The sequence below is a fragment of the Coniophora puteana genome, assembly GCF_000271625.1.
Source record: "Coniophora puteana RWD-64-598 SS2 unplaced genomic scaffold CONPUscaffold_3, whole genome shotgun sequence".
Classification (NCBI taxonomy): domain Eukaryota; kingdom Fungi; phylum Basidiomycota; class Agaricomycetes; order Boletales; family Coniophoraceae; genus Coniophora; species Coniophora puteana.
Window position 1 is genome coordinate 1,043,136 of NW_006913055.1, and position 16,357 is coordinate 1,059,492.

The window sequence follows — 16,357 nt, forward strand, 5'->3', positions numbered from 1 at the left end:
ATGCTAGACTAGCCCGGAAGATGGCATATTCATACGGAGGTATAACTATACTGAGTGAGTAGTTTAGGTGCTCTGAAGCCCGCCCCTAATCTTCCACTAGCATCACAACAGGCGCCTCGAACATACGCCAGCCTTTCACAACTATCACTCGCTGGCTTTGGGATCGCCTTGCCACCACGCAATCGGTCCTACCTTTTATCAGATCAGGTACTATACCTGAATCATACGTATCCCTCACTTGCTTTGCATGGCACGACGACTGGGACAGCTCTGTGCGTGTGAATCAATCGATAATATCTCCCATTTGCGTCTCATTCGTTATTCAGTCTTCTCTTCCGGACAGCGTCTCCCAGCACAGACATATTAGACGCAGGCTTTTCGATATGAAGCAAACGTATTGCAATTCTATGTCGAGAGACGATATCAAGAATTTGGACGATACCACGGCTGCGGAACTAAGTATCAAGTTCAAGTATGTATTGGCGGCCTGTGACCAAGCGGAATCGCTCTGTCAAATATCGCAACGCCACGCTTCTCCCATACCTTGCGGCTACATTTGGGAAGCCATGATTTCGAAACTTATGGAAGGCGAAGCCTCGAATGTTCGGTTCGTACCTCAAGGCATACCTTCTTTCTTATCAGCTTATCATCTGTCGCATGCAGGTCTGGAACCACAGTTGCGTTACCCAGAAGCGCATTCGTTGACCATATGAAGAATAAAAAGTGGTTAAATTGCGCCTCAGACGTCGCCAGTCAATACGTGATATATCTCTCCCAGCACTACACCGCAACGAAGGAATTTGTGGAAGACATATACGAGCGCATGCATGACCAGGAAGAAACTCAGGAACTCACAGATGATGAGGAACCCGCCTTGACCGACCAGTCACTTGCAGCAGGGGTGACTTTGAGAACGCCAATCGATGTCTGCGACAATCCGTACGACGTACAGGATTTGGCATCTACCGACCCGATTGATGGTTTCTGTGATTATGTAGCGACGCTTTGCCTGCCGAACTTCGTTACTAGCCAGGCCTCCCCGAACCTCCGACGCGCTGCGGAAAACTTTGCTTTGCTACGAGGAGGACCGGCACCAAGGGCAGTGGCATATAGGCATGGCGTTTGCGATGTCGCCGCTTCGTGCCCTCAGTTTTCAGCCGCTCAGAATTTATTCCGTGCCTATGTCCGATCCGCCGGGATTCCACCAGAAACGAAAGACACCGTAGATCTTAGTGTCCTTTCAGCTCTTCCTGGCCCCACCGACTGGTACTACGAGCTACCAGAGGAGACGCTCCGGCGTGAACACATTCCGCGCCCACCTTCTCTACCCTCTTCTTCTTCTACGAATAGCGAGGATGAAGCCGATATGGATGTTGACGACAGCTTGACTAGCTTGAACGCTGCCTGCTCATTAGAGCTGCCGCTCCTGTTCGTGAACCACACGCCGCCAGAGAAGGCTATCTCTCATGTGGGAGCGCACCAGCACCGGATGTGTGCGGCCTCGGGTGCTGCATTCTTTGGTGCTGCGGGGCTCAGCAACGTTCCCGTCTTTAGCCTGGTCACGAATGGGACCCAGGGCGTACTCACGTGCGCCTGGGCTGAAGTCTACGATGGCTTTCAAGTGAGTATCACTCACTGTCTCATGCCCTTGGCCAACACTTATATGTTACTATTGCAGCGCATCAGGATTGCAGAACGCAACGGCGTCTTGTTCGACCTGGCGAACCCGCTATCGGCGTTCCATTTTGCGACGTTCCTTGTCCGTTTGAGGCGTGAGCACGGCGCTTTGCTACGCGAGCGGCTTGACGAGCATACTATGGCGAGGTGGCGTGAACGCTTAGAACGGGGAGAATATGAGACACGGTGGACTATGGCGCATTACGTCGACGAGCAGGAAATACAGGGTCCTTCTTAAATGGATAGTCGCTTCTAAGCTCACTTTATGTTATGATTATCCTGTTCTGCCATCTGCTGTGCCTTTTTTCATGCTGTCCGATGATATTTACGCTTCACACATGCAACTGAATAGTATATGGCATCGAACGATGGTAATTTATATTTAACACTCGCTGCAGCGTCTAATCTCACACCACACAGACACCGTCACCTTGCCTTCAGCACTACTTGATCTTGTCCACAGCAGCGGCCATGTCAGCGTCCCGCCTTAGGCCCTTTTCAGTCCTTTCTTTCCACTATTCACACTTAGGGTAAGGTTGAGCTCTTATCCCATTATGCTTTCCGAGTCAGCCTCAACTTGGCAGGTGCATGAAGCGTGGGAGAGTTTGCATTTGTTGTGATGTTCGTGTCTGTTCGACGTACAGTAGACTCTTTTAGACTCTTTTGTTCGTGGACGTCGAGCTCATGGCCGCAGACCTCGACCTCTCCAGCGTTCTATATCTCCCTCTTTGCCATGATTCACTTCCACATCGCAGCAAAAACCTCATACCCCCTTCACCCTCTCTCTCGGGCCCCACTCAAGTAACTTCTCATATGCTAAACGGAACTCACTGCTCAGACGCAATTAAACATTACGTCCAACCCGCAGACATTCTAGAGAGTATCATCGTTGATCCGGCTAGCCCTGCTAGTGTGGTTACCTATGTAGCACGGACTTCTGCCCCAGACCTCTTTGTCATGTGCGTCGACTCTTCGTTTACACAAAACCCGACGTACCGACAATTTGGCCAGTGAGAATGCAACGTTTGCGACAGCCAGACCATGCAGGCCAGATTGGGCCGGATTAGCCTCCTTCCATCCGCTGGCTCACATAGCATCTCTATTAGTGATGCGGAATGTTTCTGAGGGTGCGGTAGAACGCTCTGTCTCCTCAGCATCGGGGTTATGCGATGACTCTGTGAGATCACACCTGTTTGCAGTTTCTCGCTACCTGAGTTGACCTTCGTAAGCCGCACCGCCAACACACCCCTCAAACAGCCCATTTTAGTGATACATCAAAGAGTTCGGCGCATCTTCAGACGAGCTGGAAAGCCTGCGAGAATACCGACCCCAGCTCCCACTACTCTCTGTTCGCGGACTACCGCAGCTTTCGACCCTCTGTCCCCGTCATCTGCGTAGCTGAAGACGAGATCATTATTTCTGTGTTGCGCAGTGCGGTTTACCAGCGGCTTGCATGGGGCCTGAGCGAACCAATCGTTGGAGTCGCGTTCTCACGCGATTCAACTGTAATCCAAGTTTTGCTCGCGTGGTCAAGCAACACCGTGTCAGAAGATTCCTTGGTGAGCTATGTTTCGTGCGTTTTTCCTCTGATTCTTCATCATTGACATGTTTCATGTGTAGCCATTGGTGAACATAGCACGTAATCAGTCGAGACAGCCCAGTTCCGCGGCGGGTTGCTTTGATCTCAGCTCTTCCCTTTCGACCATGGAGTTTGCTCAATACATTTTAGCGGTAATCGAGCCTTCGATGCGTGCTCTGTCGTTTGAACCGAGCTTGCGGGTGGAGCGCTTTGAGTGGCGTTTGGACTATGTCGATCAACATGTGAGACTAGTCAGCAACCAAGGGGATAAATCGGCATCATTGCGTGCATGGCTGAAGGAAGCCCTTGCTAGTAGCCCGTAAGCATCTATTTCTCCTTTCTTCCTAAATACGCTGACTTTATCATTCTAGCGAGCTGATTGTGCCTTCACCACACTTATCCTCGGATGAAGATGTCGAAAGCTTGCCTAACAGGTTGGTTTCTTTACTATGTGTTCTAATGGATGTTGACATGTTCTGGTAGTACGGAATACATCCCTCCCTTGCGGAGGTTATACACATGTTGAGTGAGTGATCTGACTATTCCGATTCTCATCCTTGATCTCGGTGCCAGACTCACAACAGGCACATCAAATACAAATCAACCTTACACTACTGTTGCTCGCTGGCTCTGGGACCGTGTTGCCACTACACAGTCGGTCCTGCCTCTGATGGAAGCAGGTACCATACCTGCATCATACATATCACTCACTCGTTTCGCATGGTGCAATAATTGGGATAGTTCAGTGCGTAAGCCTCGGTTGACATCGTATACTTCATTTGTGTCTCATGTGTTATCCAGGTTCCTCTTACAGATACCGTACCTGAATATAGCCATCTCAGGAGCAAACTTCTCGATATGAAGCAATCATATTGCAAACTCGTGCCCAAAGAGAGTATCGAGTCCCTGGATGATACTGCCGCTGCGGAACTCAGCACCAACCTCGAATACATATTGGCAGTCTGCGGCCAGGCGGGCTTGCAGCATGAGACCTCACAACGTCATGCATCCCCCACAGCTTGCGGGCACATATGGGAAGCCATGATATCGAGGTTTACGCAAGGCGAAGCCTCAAAATTGCTGTAAGTCCCTCGAGCTATATCTTCGGTATACATTTACCAATCTTCCCCCGGCCCAAATGAAGATCAGCGACCGCTATCGCGTTACCCAGGAGTGCGTTCGCCGACCGGTTCGAAATTCCGGAGTGGTTACGCTGCGCCTTGCATGTTGGCCACCAGTACATGATGTATCAATCCCAACATCATACCGCGGTCAAGAATCTCGTAGAAGATATGCTCGATCGCATGGGTGGCCAGGAAGGACTCCAGGGAGAGTCTGCAGACGACGAGAATTCCGCCATGATTGACCAGTCGCGCGCTGCGGCGGTGACTCTCGGAAGGTTGCCTATTGATGTTTCTGAAAAGCCATGTGACGTACGGGACTTAGCTTCTACAGATCCAATCAGCGGGTTCTGTGATGCCGTCGCGACAGTTTCCCTGCCCAACTTCGTTAGCAGCCAGTCCTCTCCAGCTCTCCGACGTGCTGCGGAAACTTTTGCCCTGGTCCATAAAGGAGCGGCGCGGAGAGAAGTGGCATATTACCATGGCGTCTGCGATGTTGCTGCTTCAAACCGTCAGTTTGCGGCTGCACAGAACCTATTCCACGGCAATGTCCGATCTGCGGGGATCGTCTCCGGAACGAAACTTGACACTGTGGACCTAAGTATGCTCTTAGCTCCTCCTGCATCCAACGGGAGATCACATCGACTACCGGAAGTGACGTTAAAGTCGAAGCACATTACGCGCCCACCGTCTCTTCCTCCGTCTGCTTCCGCAGATACCAAGGATGGTGCTAGTGTTGATGGCAGTGGCATATCGGCTAGCTCGAACAGGGTCTCCTCGTTAGAGCTCCCGCTTCTGTTCGCGAACCACACGCCGCCGGAGAAGGCTATCTCTCATGTGGGAGAACACCAGCACCGGATGTGTGCGGCATCTGGCGCTGCATTCTTTGGCGCCATGGGGTTCAGTAACATTCCCGTCTTCAGCCTGGTCACAAATGGTACCCAGGGTGTGCTCACGTGTGCCTGGGCTGAAGTCTACGATGGCTTTCAAGTGAGTGTCGCTCGTTATGTTTCATGCACTCAACTGAGATTTCATGCCATTAATTGCTGCAGCGCATCAGGATTGCAGAACGCAACGGCGTCTTGTTCGACCTTGCGAACCCGCTATCAGCGTTCCATTTCGCAACCTTCCTTGTGCGTCTGAAGCGCGAACACGGCCGACTGCTACGCGAACGCTTGGACGGACCTGCCTTGACCCGGCTACGTGAACGTCTGGAACAGGGAGAATATGAGACTCGGTGGACTATGTCGCATTACGTCGACGAGCAGGAGAGACTGAATCCTTCTTGAATAGACTGTTAGCATTGAGCGTTTGGCTTGCTTTGGGCTTTTTTTTAAAGTTATAAAAATAACTATTTTGTAATATAGTCTGAGTGCTTTGTTTTCTTCATGCTATTCTCTTGAGTAACTAACCAGAGTTCAGTGGGCCCAAAATAACTTAACACCGAGCCATGGGTCCCGGTCTTTCAAATCAAACATACATTGCATTCTTGGATCTCTCTCATATCAAAACGCAACAACGTCCCAGATCTTTCGTGAGGAGGTAGGCATACGAAGTCAACATAGACGTTGCTGCCCGTGATTTGCATATTACTTCACGGTCATAAGCATGTGTAAACGCAGCTATAAAAGCTCGAATAACGTCGACAGAAACCCTGTAAATATAGCTAAAGCGCCCTGGCCGAAGTTCAATCTAGGTTCGTTAGATTATGGCGACGTTCAATGCAGTTATTGCCTTTGTCTTATGGAGCAGACAAAAGTTCACGCGTATTCTAATTTTGTTCATGTCCTCACCGATCTGCATCAGTGTTCAAACATTCAATATTCAACTGTACCATAGCGAAGCACCGCATTTCTTGTCGGCCACACATATTTAGCTGTCGACATTCATTGACCAGTCAAATAATAAAAATGAATAAATCATTGAATTGGAGAGTCCTATCTACTATGTACTACTGAGACTATCAAGGACAAAGCTCAAAGGCGGAGGTTCCAAAAATTGCAACCAGCTGAAGCTGGAGGACGGGTTCGGATGTGTAATTTGCAATCAGTAACGATTGTGCTTCGGTAAAGACCTCACCAGCAACAGGACATGCCCGAGCACAAGAGATAAATAATCACAAATGGGAGCTGGTCTGCGCTTATATATGGCATGCCTGCGCACGGCTCAGTCTGCTCTCGCGGCACACCCGTCCTACCGCGGTCCGTCGGGTCGAACAACCTCGGCCGCGACGCAGTAACCCTGCAGAACGACTATCTTCCGTACTGAATAAAGGTCTGCCTACGGGAGACGAGCAGGAACTAGTCCATCTCGAGCTCAGCTCGGCCGCAACGGGGCTCAGATCATTGGGTCACCGGCATTTACTTCAGACCGTAGGAGATCACTGCATTCTGCGTTGGAGCTTCATCATTATTTGCGGGAAGAACAGTGCCTCTTGTCGAAATCAAACTTAACCAGTCGCGTCTGGCAGTCTAAATCATGATGCAGCTACTGCTCACTAGCACTTACTCGGATCCAATTTGTCCTCACAGTAGGATGGGTTCAATGAACATTGTGGGCAAGCGTCTGAATCGTTAATCATTAAATGGCTAGGTATCATACTAGATGATGCGCGCAATTATCTGAATATAAGCACAATAAATCTAAAAACGTCTGACACATGCAATCGCTCGATCCATCCTACATTCATCATGATCATCAACACAACCACTGACTGGCTAATAAAATAAAATGTAATAAAAATGGCCGCTAGCGGTCACCACCTCCTGCCACGCGCAGGACTATGAACATTATAATGCGGTCTCCAGCCATACATCCAAGGCGCCCTCCGCACTTTGAGCGAGAACGCATGCTCGTCGGGCCGCTTGCGATGCGCCTCGGGGAGGGTCATACCGAGGTCGTCGTACTCCTCGTCGTACGGGACGTTATCGTGGTAGCATTTCTCGTCGGTGCAGTCAGGAAGGCAACTTCGGTCCTCTCCCTCGACTTCCCCGTCTGGCATGATGGTGACCGGCACGAGCGGATCGGCTCTGAAAGCGGCGTTTCCAGCGCGTAGAGCAACCCAAGTACAAGAGAGAGGAAAACGTACGGTCTCTGGCAGATTTTTTCGCAATAGAATTCAGTCGATATTTTGTGTTTCCCCGTGTGCTCCTTGCTCTGCGCACAGTCCCACCGGTAACAGTCATCTTGGTAGAAAGGAAGATCCTTATCCTGGAGAGGCGGCCGCTGTCAGCTTCACAAAGTCTAAATTCGAGACAGAAACATAGATCCGTCACAGAAACGTATGATGTACTCACGCCCGCTGGGATTTCAATATTTCGAAATTGTTTGAACGCTTTTCTGGCAACCTCGGGATCCTTGATGGGGAGTACGGAATCACCGTTCCGAGGCGCCTTGCAAATACTCTGCAGGAACATAAACTTGCACATCTCTAGACCGTGAAAGCAGTTTGCGTGGTTGGCTGGCGAAGAAATATGCGCGTTGAATCGAGTCGGAAGGGGATGGTGAGCTGGGGGATCGGAGTGAGCATATTGCATAGAGTTTTATAACTCGTCGGATGACGGCTCTCGAGTCCTGCGTCGCCAGTCTCTGGTCCAAGCTCTCCTCTGCTGCGGCATGTCGGAATTGCGCAAAAGGGTTAATTCTATTGTCCATTGGTAGGGTCGATGCTGGGCCCCCGGCTCTACGGGACAAGAGCCAATGGCAGCGCTAATAGCAGTTTACTAGGGTGGTCGGGAAGTGTCAAAGCGATCGCGCTCAGACCGTGTCGGTGGCGCTGAGGGCTATTGTGCTCGCTCTTGTGCTCTTGTGTGTTTCCGGTGTACACACCTCCTTCGGCCATGATGGTCTGAACATTCGCCACCCTTATACACTTGCCAAAAATACAGAGACACGAGGCAAGAGCAGACGGTCTCTACTGCAGGGACAGACGGATGTTGCATTGTGGCCAAGTGCCACTGCTGCAGCCGAACGAGGAGGACAGTCTTGTCTTGCAGCTGTGGACGGGCCTGTAGTGCAAGGCAGTCACGGAGTAGTCGCCATAGATCGGACACAGCTTGGACAATGTAATACAGCGGTTTGAAACGACGAGTCGGAACCATCGACGCAGTGCGTCGTTTTCTAGTAGTGCTCGAGGCGAAATCTGCGTTTGGTAGTGTTCCCTGCCGGATTGAAGACGGTTCCAAGGAGAATGTACGCGGTGTGAAGGCAGGTTTGACCCAGTCATCCAGGGATGGTCGTTCCGGCCAACCAAGTACATGATCAAGTTTGTCGGAGTTGGTGGGAACAGGTGGGAACGCGTCGCGTCGGTGGCTATTAAATATTGTTTCCATTTATCGGGCGCTAACAGTTTGCTTGCCGACGTACCCACCGTTTGCAACTCGGGAGCCATCTAGATTCTGGGTGAAGCAACGGTCCTCCTGATACACCCTAGGGTCAGTAAATGTTTCACCATTGTGACGAGGTTCGAAAGGTGATTGGCTGTTTACCCAATTTTCCACAAGCAACTCAAAAATTGCCCGCACCCAAAAATGCTCGTCCGGCATCTTTCCGCGTTGACGCTCGCCTTGGTAAGGAATGTCCAGCGTCTAACTCAAGCCTTTCACTCACCAAACGTGTCCGTGACTTGTCGATCTAGGCCCTCCTCTGGTACCGCAGCGGTCGCGTCCTCCGTGCCAACGTCCTCGACATCCCGCCGCTCCCCCAAGGCTACTTCCAGGGCGGCGACTGGCAGACCCACTGCTCGCTCGTCACCGACGAGACACAAGACGAGCTCAGGTACTGCGAAGACATCACCTTCTGGGACTACGTCGATGCCAACGGCACGCAGACGGACCGCCACGTCCTTCTCGGATGCGACCCGAACCGCAAAGCGTGGAACACCGTCATGGGCCCCCTGCGCGATCCGGCGCCGCGCGGGCACCTCTTTCTCTATCCAGCGTGGACCGGTAAACCCGCGACCTCGAAGCCGCAGAAGCTGAAGCTGGTCGGCTACCCGCCGCACCACGACTTCCACCCGCTCGGGCTCGAGGCGGCACCCAGCCGGGGCGACGGGCAGCCATCGAACCTCTTCGTGGTGAACCACGCGCGCGACGCGTCCACGATCGAGCACTTTCTCCTGGACCCGAGCAGGCCAGACGAGGCGCGGTACGTGCGCACGCTGCGCTCGCGCTGGCTCGTCGCGCCGAACGCGATCGCGCTCACCGGGCCGAGCTCGTTCTACGTGAGCAACGACCACCTGCTGACGCGCCGTCTCCCCGGCCCGCTGGGGCGCGTGCTGCCGCTGCTGGAGACGGTGCTCGGGCTGCCGCTAGGCTGGGTCGCCCACTTCACCATCGACGAGACCACCGGAAGCGTGCTCGAACACGCGCTCAGCGCCCCAGGTATCCCCTTCGCGAACGGCATCTCGCTCTCCCCCGACGGCCGCACGCTCGCCGTCGCATCCACATCCACCGCACAGCTCCTCTTCTACACCCGCGACCCGTCCACGAACTCCCTCACGCACGCGCACACAGTCGCGCTCCCGTTCCTCCCCGACAACATCCGCTACGACGACACAGGCGCGCTCCTCGCTACCGGCCACCCGCACTTTCCCTCCCTCGCCGCCGTCGCCTCCTCCCCCTCCCCCTCCTCCTCCCCCCCCTCTGATGACGCAACAAGCCCAAGCTGGACCGTATCCCTCACCCACCTCCCCGCAATGAACCTCGCCAATCCAGCCGCATACGCCAAGCGCATCTACGACTCCCGCGCCCCGCTCTCCGCGTCCGCGCTCGTGCCTGCCGCGCCCATGGCGCACGACGTCGAGACCGTGTTCCAGAGCGACGGTACATCCACCAACGGGATCGGGATGAGCTCGTCGTCGACGGCGCTCCGCGATCCCATGACGCACAGCGTGTACGTTGTCGGGCTGTATGGCGAGGGTATGTTGATTTGTCGCTGAGGTGGCGGAGGGAGAGAAGCGTCTGCGACTATCAGCATTGTGCGATGTCCAGCTTTCTTCACGTCAACTTCTACCTATCTACCAACGTGCACGACCCCAGCGGAGCATGGAGCATAGAGATACGAATGTCGTTATTGAGCATATATACCTCCAAGGAGAGCTGGACATCACATCACATCACATCACATCACATGTACAAACGGACAGGACAGGACAAAGCAAGAAGAAGAAAGAAAGGTGAGGGTAAGTCAAGGCGAGGCACGACGACGAGAGACGTTATGTGATGAAATACGTTATGAAAGAACCGCGATCATCCATCATCGTCATCAGCCAGCGTCGGCGCACAGGTTCGGCTAACAGAAGAAACTAGAATGTATCGCAGCAGAGGACGCGTCGCGAGCACTATGGACAGGCCGACTAGGGATTAAGAGAACAACACAACAGGGAGGGAGGGGGTCAACTCGGGAGGCCACACACAAAAGAGAGAGTGAGAGAGATAAGAGACGAGGAGATGGGGCGATAGACATTAGGCATAGGCATTAGACATCAGATCGGACCGGATCACAGGAAGTTGGGCAGATACGACCTGTAGAATCGCACATTCAGCAATAAGACCGCGTTCGCAAACGATGAAGTAACAGAAGGACACTCACATCGCGCCCATGCCAATTGCGAACGCGGCGACGCCCCACGCGAACGATTTCTGCTGCGGCTCGAGGCTAAACCTGCCCACGCGCCTGTTCGTCGCGATCTGCCTCTCCTCCGTCTCGGGCTCCTTGAAATTGAACCTCAGCTCTCCGCCCTCATCGCCCTCCAGCTCCTCCTCCTCTCTAGCCCGCTTCATCATAGTCGTATCGGCATCCTCACCCGCCTCCGCCTCCGCACCACGCCCGCGCTCGGCCTTGAGCCGCTCAATAAGCGCGCGCTGCTCCGACACGTCCTCCGCCATACTCGGACGCGCCATCTCCACCGTCTCCGTCTGCTCCTCCTCCTCCTCCACGACCGTCTCGTCCGACCCGCCCGGCGTCGACGCAAACACCTCCGAGCGGCGCACGCTGCTCCGCACCGTCGTCGTCTTCGCGGGCTTGGACGGGGTCACGAGCGCCGCAGCGCCCTTGGTGGGCGAGCGCACGGGCATGGGCAGCGGCACAGGCGCGGGGCTCTTCGTGCGCGCCGAGCGACGCGGTGGTGGCGGGAGCCCACCACCGCCCTGCAGCTCCGTAGCAACCGCGGGCGAGGAAAAGCCGCCGCCGCCCGGCGTGGGCGACGACTCTCTGCGGCGTTTGGGCGTCGGGAGCGTGAGCGACGGTGCGGGCGTGGGCAGCGGGCTCGCCGCCGCGCCGCCCTTGACGGGGCTCGCCTTGGTGCTCTTGCGGTATATACCGGACGGGTCGGGCACGGCGTTCGCGACCTCGGGGAGGACGGTGTCGAGCTTGTACACGCCCGCGATGTCGGCGTGCAGCGCGACGTCGGGCGAGACCCACGTGCCGGCGAGGCGCACGATCGCGGGCTCTTTGGCAGAGCCGTTGTTCCCCGCGAGGTTGTACGTCTCCTTGACCCAGTTCGTCTCCTTCTTCTCGTCGAGCTCGGACGCGGTCGGGTAGGCGGCGCGGAACATGGTGGTGAGGCTGATGGCGCCGGTGTCGAAGCGGCGGAGGATGAAGGCGTGGCCGGAGGGCTAGTGTGGCGGAAGGAAGGGGTAGGGAGGGAGGGTCAGCGGGCGCTTGGGGGTAGACGAGAGGGAACGGACCGTTGGGATCTTCATGCGGCCGACCTAAGAGGCAGGGAGTGTCAGACTGACAGACCAATAGACATAGAGGAAGACGTACCAAGACTTCATGGCCATCGCGATCGAGTACCTGGTACTTTACAGGGGGGAGAGCACCCGTGCCCACTGTGAGATTGGACGTCGTCAATAAACAGTGAGTAGGTCCCCTTGAAAGACTCACAGCTACCAAGATGAGGATTTTCGTGGCGCTGGGGGAGAGGGGGACGAGGGGACATGGTGTTGTGCGTCGTGGGCAGACGGGGGAGCGGGACTGGGACTGCTGCGACTCTGCGAAACGGACAAAGAACTCGAACAATCAGAATAAACAAACAAACGCGTCCCCGTCAACAACTCGCCCGTGGGAACTATTTCACACTCCGGTCACCTGCCACATCACGCTGGTCTTAGCACAAATACTCTCCGAGGACTCCGTATGTTACAGTGAGCAGGGTAATAATAATAACACCAGGCACAACCCAGTACAGTACAGTCTATAACACCCAATTTCAGTACCAAACACCCAACTCCCCACTAAATTTTCTACAAAAGCTGGTCACGCCCAACCAGATCCTCGACGAGCGTCTTGATCCCCCGCCACCACTCCATCTTGCCCCGCCTATTCTTCATATCCGCGTCCCTCACCATCTCCTGCACCGGCACCCACACCACCTGTGCCCCCTGGATCGTGATCACCGCCGCGCTCTCCGGCGGCGCAGCGACCGTCGGCATCCCATCCTGCGACTGCCGCTGCTGCTTCTGCTGCTCCGCCAGCAGCGCCTGGTGGTGCTCCTCCAGGAACGACATGCACCGCAGCGCGAGCCGCACCGCCCGCGCGCGGTCCATCGGGCTCGGGATTTTCCCCTGCAGCGTGTGGCCCAGCGAGGCAGAGCGCGAGTCGAACAGGTCTGCGCCTTCTTCTTTGAACATTTTGGTGATCATATCCGTCGTATAGACGTTCGACGACGCCTCGTTCCTAACGAGTGTTGTCAGCTATCTCTGCTTGAATTATCCGCAAGAATATGACGGGCCATACCTGATGACCAGACGCCCCTCAGACCGCCCTTTAGCGTCCAGCCCATACCGAATCTTGAGGAACTTGACATCGTCCCGGAGCGTATCGAGCGTGATCCCATCCTCGGGCGTATACAATATAGCAGCACCCGTCTACCGCGCTCATTAGCCTCATCCAAAACCTCCCTATGCGCAAACTCAGACACATACCGCCAGCGCACCGAGCGTCGCAAGATACCCGCACTTTCCCCCCTGCGTCTCCACCACAAACACCCTATTCCTGCTCGCGCTCGCGCTCTGCTTAATCGCATCGCACGCGTCCACCAGCGCATTCAGACTCGTATCGCTCCCCAGACTAAACTCCGTCATCGGCACATTATTCGAGATCGTCGCCGGCAGATGCACCATCGGAATCCTAAACGCCGGATAATACTGCCTCCCCTCCTCGAGGACCGCCAGCGCGCGGAACGCCTCGAACCCGCCAATCAGCAGGAGGCCGTCGATATCGTGCTTCTGGAACCGCGCCGCGACCCCGCCGAGGTCCTGGTCAGGCAGGAACCGGTTCGTGCCGAGCTCGGACCCGCCACGCGACATCCACCCGTCCACGCCGAGCCACGAGAGCTCGTGCACGTACCCGTCGAGCAGCCCGCGGAACCCGTTGTGCACCGCGAGCGGCGTGTGCCCCTGTTTCATGCAGTGACGGACGGCAGCGCGCGTTGCAGCGTTCATGCCACCTGCGGGGGCGCCCATGCTAACGCAAGTCAGTTATGATAGATTAAGAAGGGGGAGAGCAGGTTACTGGATGATAGCGATCCGCATCCTCTGCAAACAACATGAGAAAACAGCAGAACCACAGCAGGAAAAAAAGCGCACCTTGGCAGCAGGGAGCTGCTTCTCCTTGAACAGCGACGCAGTCGCAGTGAACCCCTCCAAGCCCTGCGCGAACTCGGGGTCGCGCAGCGACATCGCCTTCTTGAAGTCTTTGTTGTTGATCGCCTCTGCCACAGCTTTCGTCTGAAAGCCAGTCTCAGCTGAAAGTCCCTATTCGCATAGCAGGGCACCGCTCACCATCTTGACCGCCTCCACAAGAGGGACACGCGTGATCTTGTTCTCGCGCACACCAATCATGTACGACGGCGTGTCCGGCGTGTCCTCCAGCAGCGCATTCACAGCCTCGAGACCCTGCAGCGTGGGCTGTTATGCGCGCAAAGCCGGTAAACGGTTAGCAGAGTCATCTCGATAGGAACTTCAAATAGACACTGACCAGGATACGATCAAACGCGCACGGGCTCCCGCCGCGCTGCGTGTGCCCGAGCGTCGTGACGCGCGTGTCGAGCCCGAGGCGGTCGCGCAGCACGTCCTTGACTTTGTCGACCCTGATGGGGTTCAGGTCGCCGTCGATCGCGCCTTCTGCGACGATGACGATCGTCTTGCGCTTGCCAATTTCCCTGTGCTGGACGCCTGTTAGTCGAAAAGTCGCATGGAATGTACCATCGTCGCTTACACGATGGACCGTCTCGCACATCTCGTCCTCCCATGTCTTCGCATCGGGCGGGCGCTCCGGGATAAAGATAAAGTCAGCACCGGCACTATACATATCAACAATAAGGCTTTGTGGGGGAGAAATCAGGCGAGTAACACAAAGTGCAAACTCACGCAAGCCCAGCCATGAGCGCGAGCCATCCGCAGTGCCGACCCATTACCTCGAGCACGAACGCGCGCGAGTGACTCGCAGCCGTACTGTTGATATTATCGATCGCCTCGCAGATCCGATGCAGCGCCGTCGGTGCGCCGATCGTCAGATCCGTCATGCACATGTCGTTGTCGATGCTGCCCACAAGCCCCACGATCCTTAGATGCTTGTGCCGCGCCTGCTGCTCGGGCGTGATCCGCTTCTGGTCCACCAGACGCTGCACCAGACTCGGCCACTCCGCCCTGAACAGGTCCGCGCCCGTGAGCGAGCCGTCGCCGCCGCAGACCGCGATCGCGTCTATCCCCTCCTTGATGAGATTGAACGCGGCCTCAGTGCGCCCCTCGGGCGTGCGGAACGCCGCCGAGCGCGCGGTGCCGATGAGCGTGCCGCCCTCGGCGAACCACCCGCGCACGTCGTCCCACCCGACGCGCACGAGATAGCGCCCGGCGAGCGTGCGCGTGCTGTTGCCCGAGCCGTCCGCACCGCGGTGGTCGCCCGTGCCGTCGCGCAGGAGCAGGCCGTCGCCGAAGCGCAGGTTCGCGAGCAGGTTCGTAGGGTGCCCGTGATGCGCCTCCGAGGCGGCCTCGGGCACGGTGGGTGGTTCGGGGTAGGAGCCGTCGGCGTGGTCGTTGCCCCGCACGAGGCCTTCGTAGCCCTCGCGCACGATCCAGGTTTCGCAGCCCCTGTTCGATCGCCGTTGTCGAAGAGGAGGGTGCACGTGGGAGGGAGGATTGGGTTCGCGTGGACGTGGGTTTTTTGGTTGGTGGGAGATACCCGCGAGACGCGGTTGGGGGATAATCAGTTCACGCACGTTTATCGTAGCGCATATATGCATCCATTCATAGCAGTTGACCGTATTGGACACAAACACGGCGGTAAACGCGTGTACCAGAGAGATTCAAGAGATCATAATCAAGAAAACGAGACAAAAGACGATCGTCAGCAGATACGCCAAAGACAAAGGACTCGAGGAACGCACTTGAGGATCCCAACTTTGACCACAGCGCGCACGACGGCGTTCATACCGGCGCTGTCTCCTCCAGAAGTGAGCACCGCGATCTTCATGCGAGGTGACGGATCGCCCTGGCCAATGCCGAGCATGGTGGTGAACGTCCCGTCCGAGTTTGTGTGCGCCTTGGTGAGTGCGGCCGCGTTAGTGGCCATCGACTCGTGTGTAGCCCTGTGGTACTTTTGTGTTGAGGTGTAAGGAGGAGGAGATGGTAGTAGTGGTAATGGAGGTGGTGGGGATAAAGGAAAGGGGGTGGAGGAGAGAGATGAAGGCGGAGATTAAGACAGACGGGGCCAGGCCTCTTCGCACAGCTGGCGGTGCTTGGTGGATAACAAGTATAAGTCTATGGCGATGAAGTGAGAAAGAGCAGCTAAAAAGACTAACCTCCCAGGGGATGGATGAAGCTAGACGGAGTGATGAGCGGGCAAAGGAGACTAACGGACAAAAGTGCCAAATCTAACTTGCTTGACTAGATCATCGCTAGCTCGGCCCGCACTGCCAGCCAGGCACAAGCCCATGATGGCGTCACAGTAGACGCAAACACAGAATCTACTTTCAACT

The 16,357-nt window shown here is 55.6% G+C and overlaps 5 protein-coding genes across 5 annotated transcripts; 3 read left to right on the forward strand and 2 right to left on the reverse strand.

Annotated features, from left to right (window-relative positions):
- Positions 1-326: 326 nt before the first annotated feature.
- Positions 327-1,966, forward strand: CONPUDRAFT_163146 (uncharacterized protein). The gene is made up of 3 exons (XM_007767551.1): positions 327-607; positions 664-1,621; positions 1,679-1,966. The coding sequence occupies exons 1-3, from the start codon at positions 384-386 to the stop codon at positions 1,913-1,915; spliced, it is 1,419 nt and encodes a 472-aa protein (XP_007765741.1). The 5' UTR covers positions 327-383; the 3' UTR covers positions 1,916-1,966.
- A 2,534-nt stretch (positions 1,967-4,500) lies between these two features.
- Positions 4,501-7,432, forward strand: CONPUDRAFT_163147 (uncharacterized protein; the record flags this gene model as incomplete). The annotated part of the gene is made up of 3 exons (XM_007767552.1): positions 4,501-5,367; positions 5,430-5,510; positions 7,130-7,432. The coding sequence occupies 3 exons, from the start codon at positions 4,501-4,503 to the stop codon at positions 7,430-7,432; spliced, it is 1,251 nt and encodes a 416-aa protein (XP_007765742.1).
- Positions 7,433-8,885: 1,453 nt separating this feature from the next.
- On the forward strand, positions 8,886-10,901 carry CONPUDRAFT_163148 (calcium-dependent phosphotriesterase). The gene is made up of 2 exons (XM_007767553.1): positions 8,886-8,945; positions 9,014-10,901. Exons 1-2 carry the CDS (start codon positions 8,907-8,909, stop codon positions 10,313-10,315), a joined length of 1,341 nt encoding a protein of 446 aa, XP_007765743.1. The 5' UTR covers positions 8,886-8,906; the 3' UTR covers positions 10,316-10,901.
- Positions 10,877-12,319, reverse strand: CONPUDRAFT_150933 (uncharacterized protein; the record flags this gene model as incomplete). Its single annotated transcript, XM_007767554.1, has 5 exons — positions 10,877-10,901; positions 10,969-11,993; positions 12,066-12,089; positions 12,145-12,209; positions 12,265-12,319. The coding sequence occupies 5 exons, from the start codon at positions 12,317-12,319 to the stop codon at positions 10,877-10,879; spliced, it is 1,194 nt and encodes a 397-aa protein (XP_007765744.1).
- A 304-nt stretch (positions 12,320-12,623) lies between these two features.
- Positions 12,624-15,852, reverse strand: CONPUDRAFT_49993 (6-phosphofructokinase; the record flags this gene model as incomplete). The annotated part of the gene is made up of 10 exons (XM_007767083.1): positions 12,624-13,056; positions 13,117-13,247; positions 13,305-13,845; positions 13,894-13,916; positions 13,968-14,108; positions 14,163-14,288; positions 14,359-14,547; positions 14,599-14,683; positions 14,751-15,470; positions 15,767-15,852. 10 exons carry the CDS (start codon positions 15,850-15,852, stop codon positions 12,624-12,626), a joined length of 2,475 nt encoding a protein of 824 aa, XP_007765273.1.
- Positions 15,853-16,357: the final 505 nt, after the last annotated feature.

Excerpts from the sequence above, each read along its gene's own strand:
- CONPUDRAFT_163146 (XM_007767551.1), top strand. The coding sequence starts at position 384 with ATGAAGCAAACGTATTGCAATTCTATGTCGAGAGACGATATCAAGAAT. Across the intron at positions 608-663 it reads GGCGAAGCCTCGAATGTTCG|GTCTGGAACCACAGTTGCGT; the intron begins GTTCGTACCTCA and ends TGTCGCATGCAG. Across the intron at positions 1,622-1,678 it reads AAGTCTACGATGGCTTTCAA|CGCATCAGGATTGCAGAACG; the intron begins GTGAGTATCACT and ends TTACTATTGCAG.
- CONPUDRAFT_163148 (XM_007767553.1), top strand. The coding sequence starts at position 8,907 with ATGCTCGTCCGGCATCTTTCCGCGTTGACGCTCGCCTTG. Across the intron at positions 8,946-9,013 it reads CCGCGTTGACGCTCGCCTTG|GCCCTCCTCTGGTACCGCAG; the intron begins GTAAGGAATGTC and ends TTGTCGATCTAG.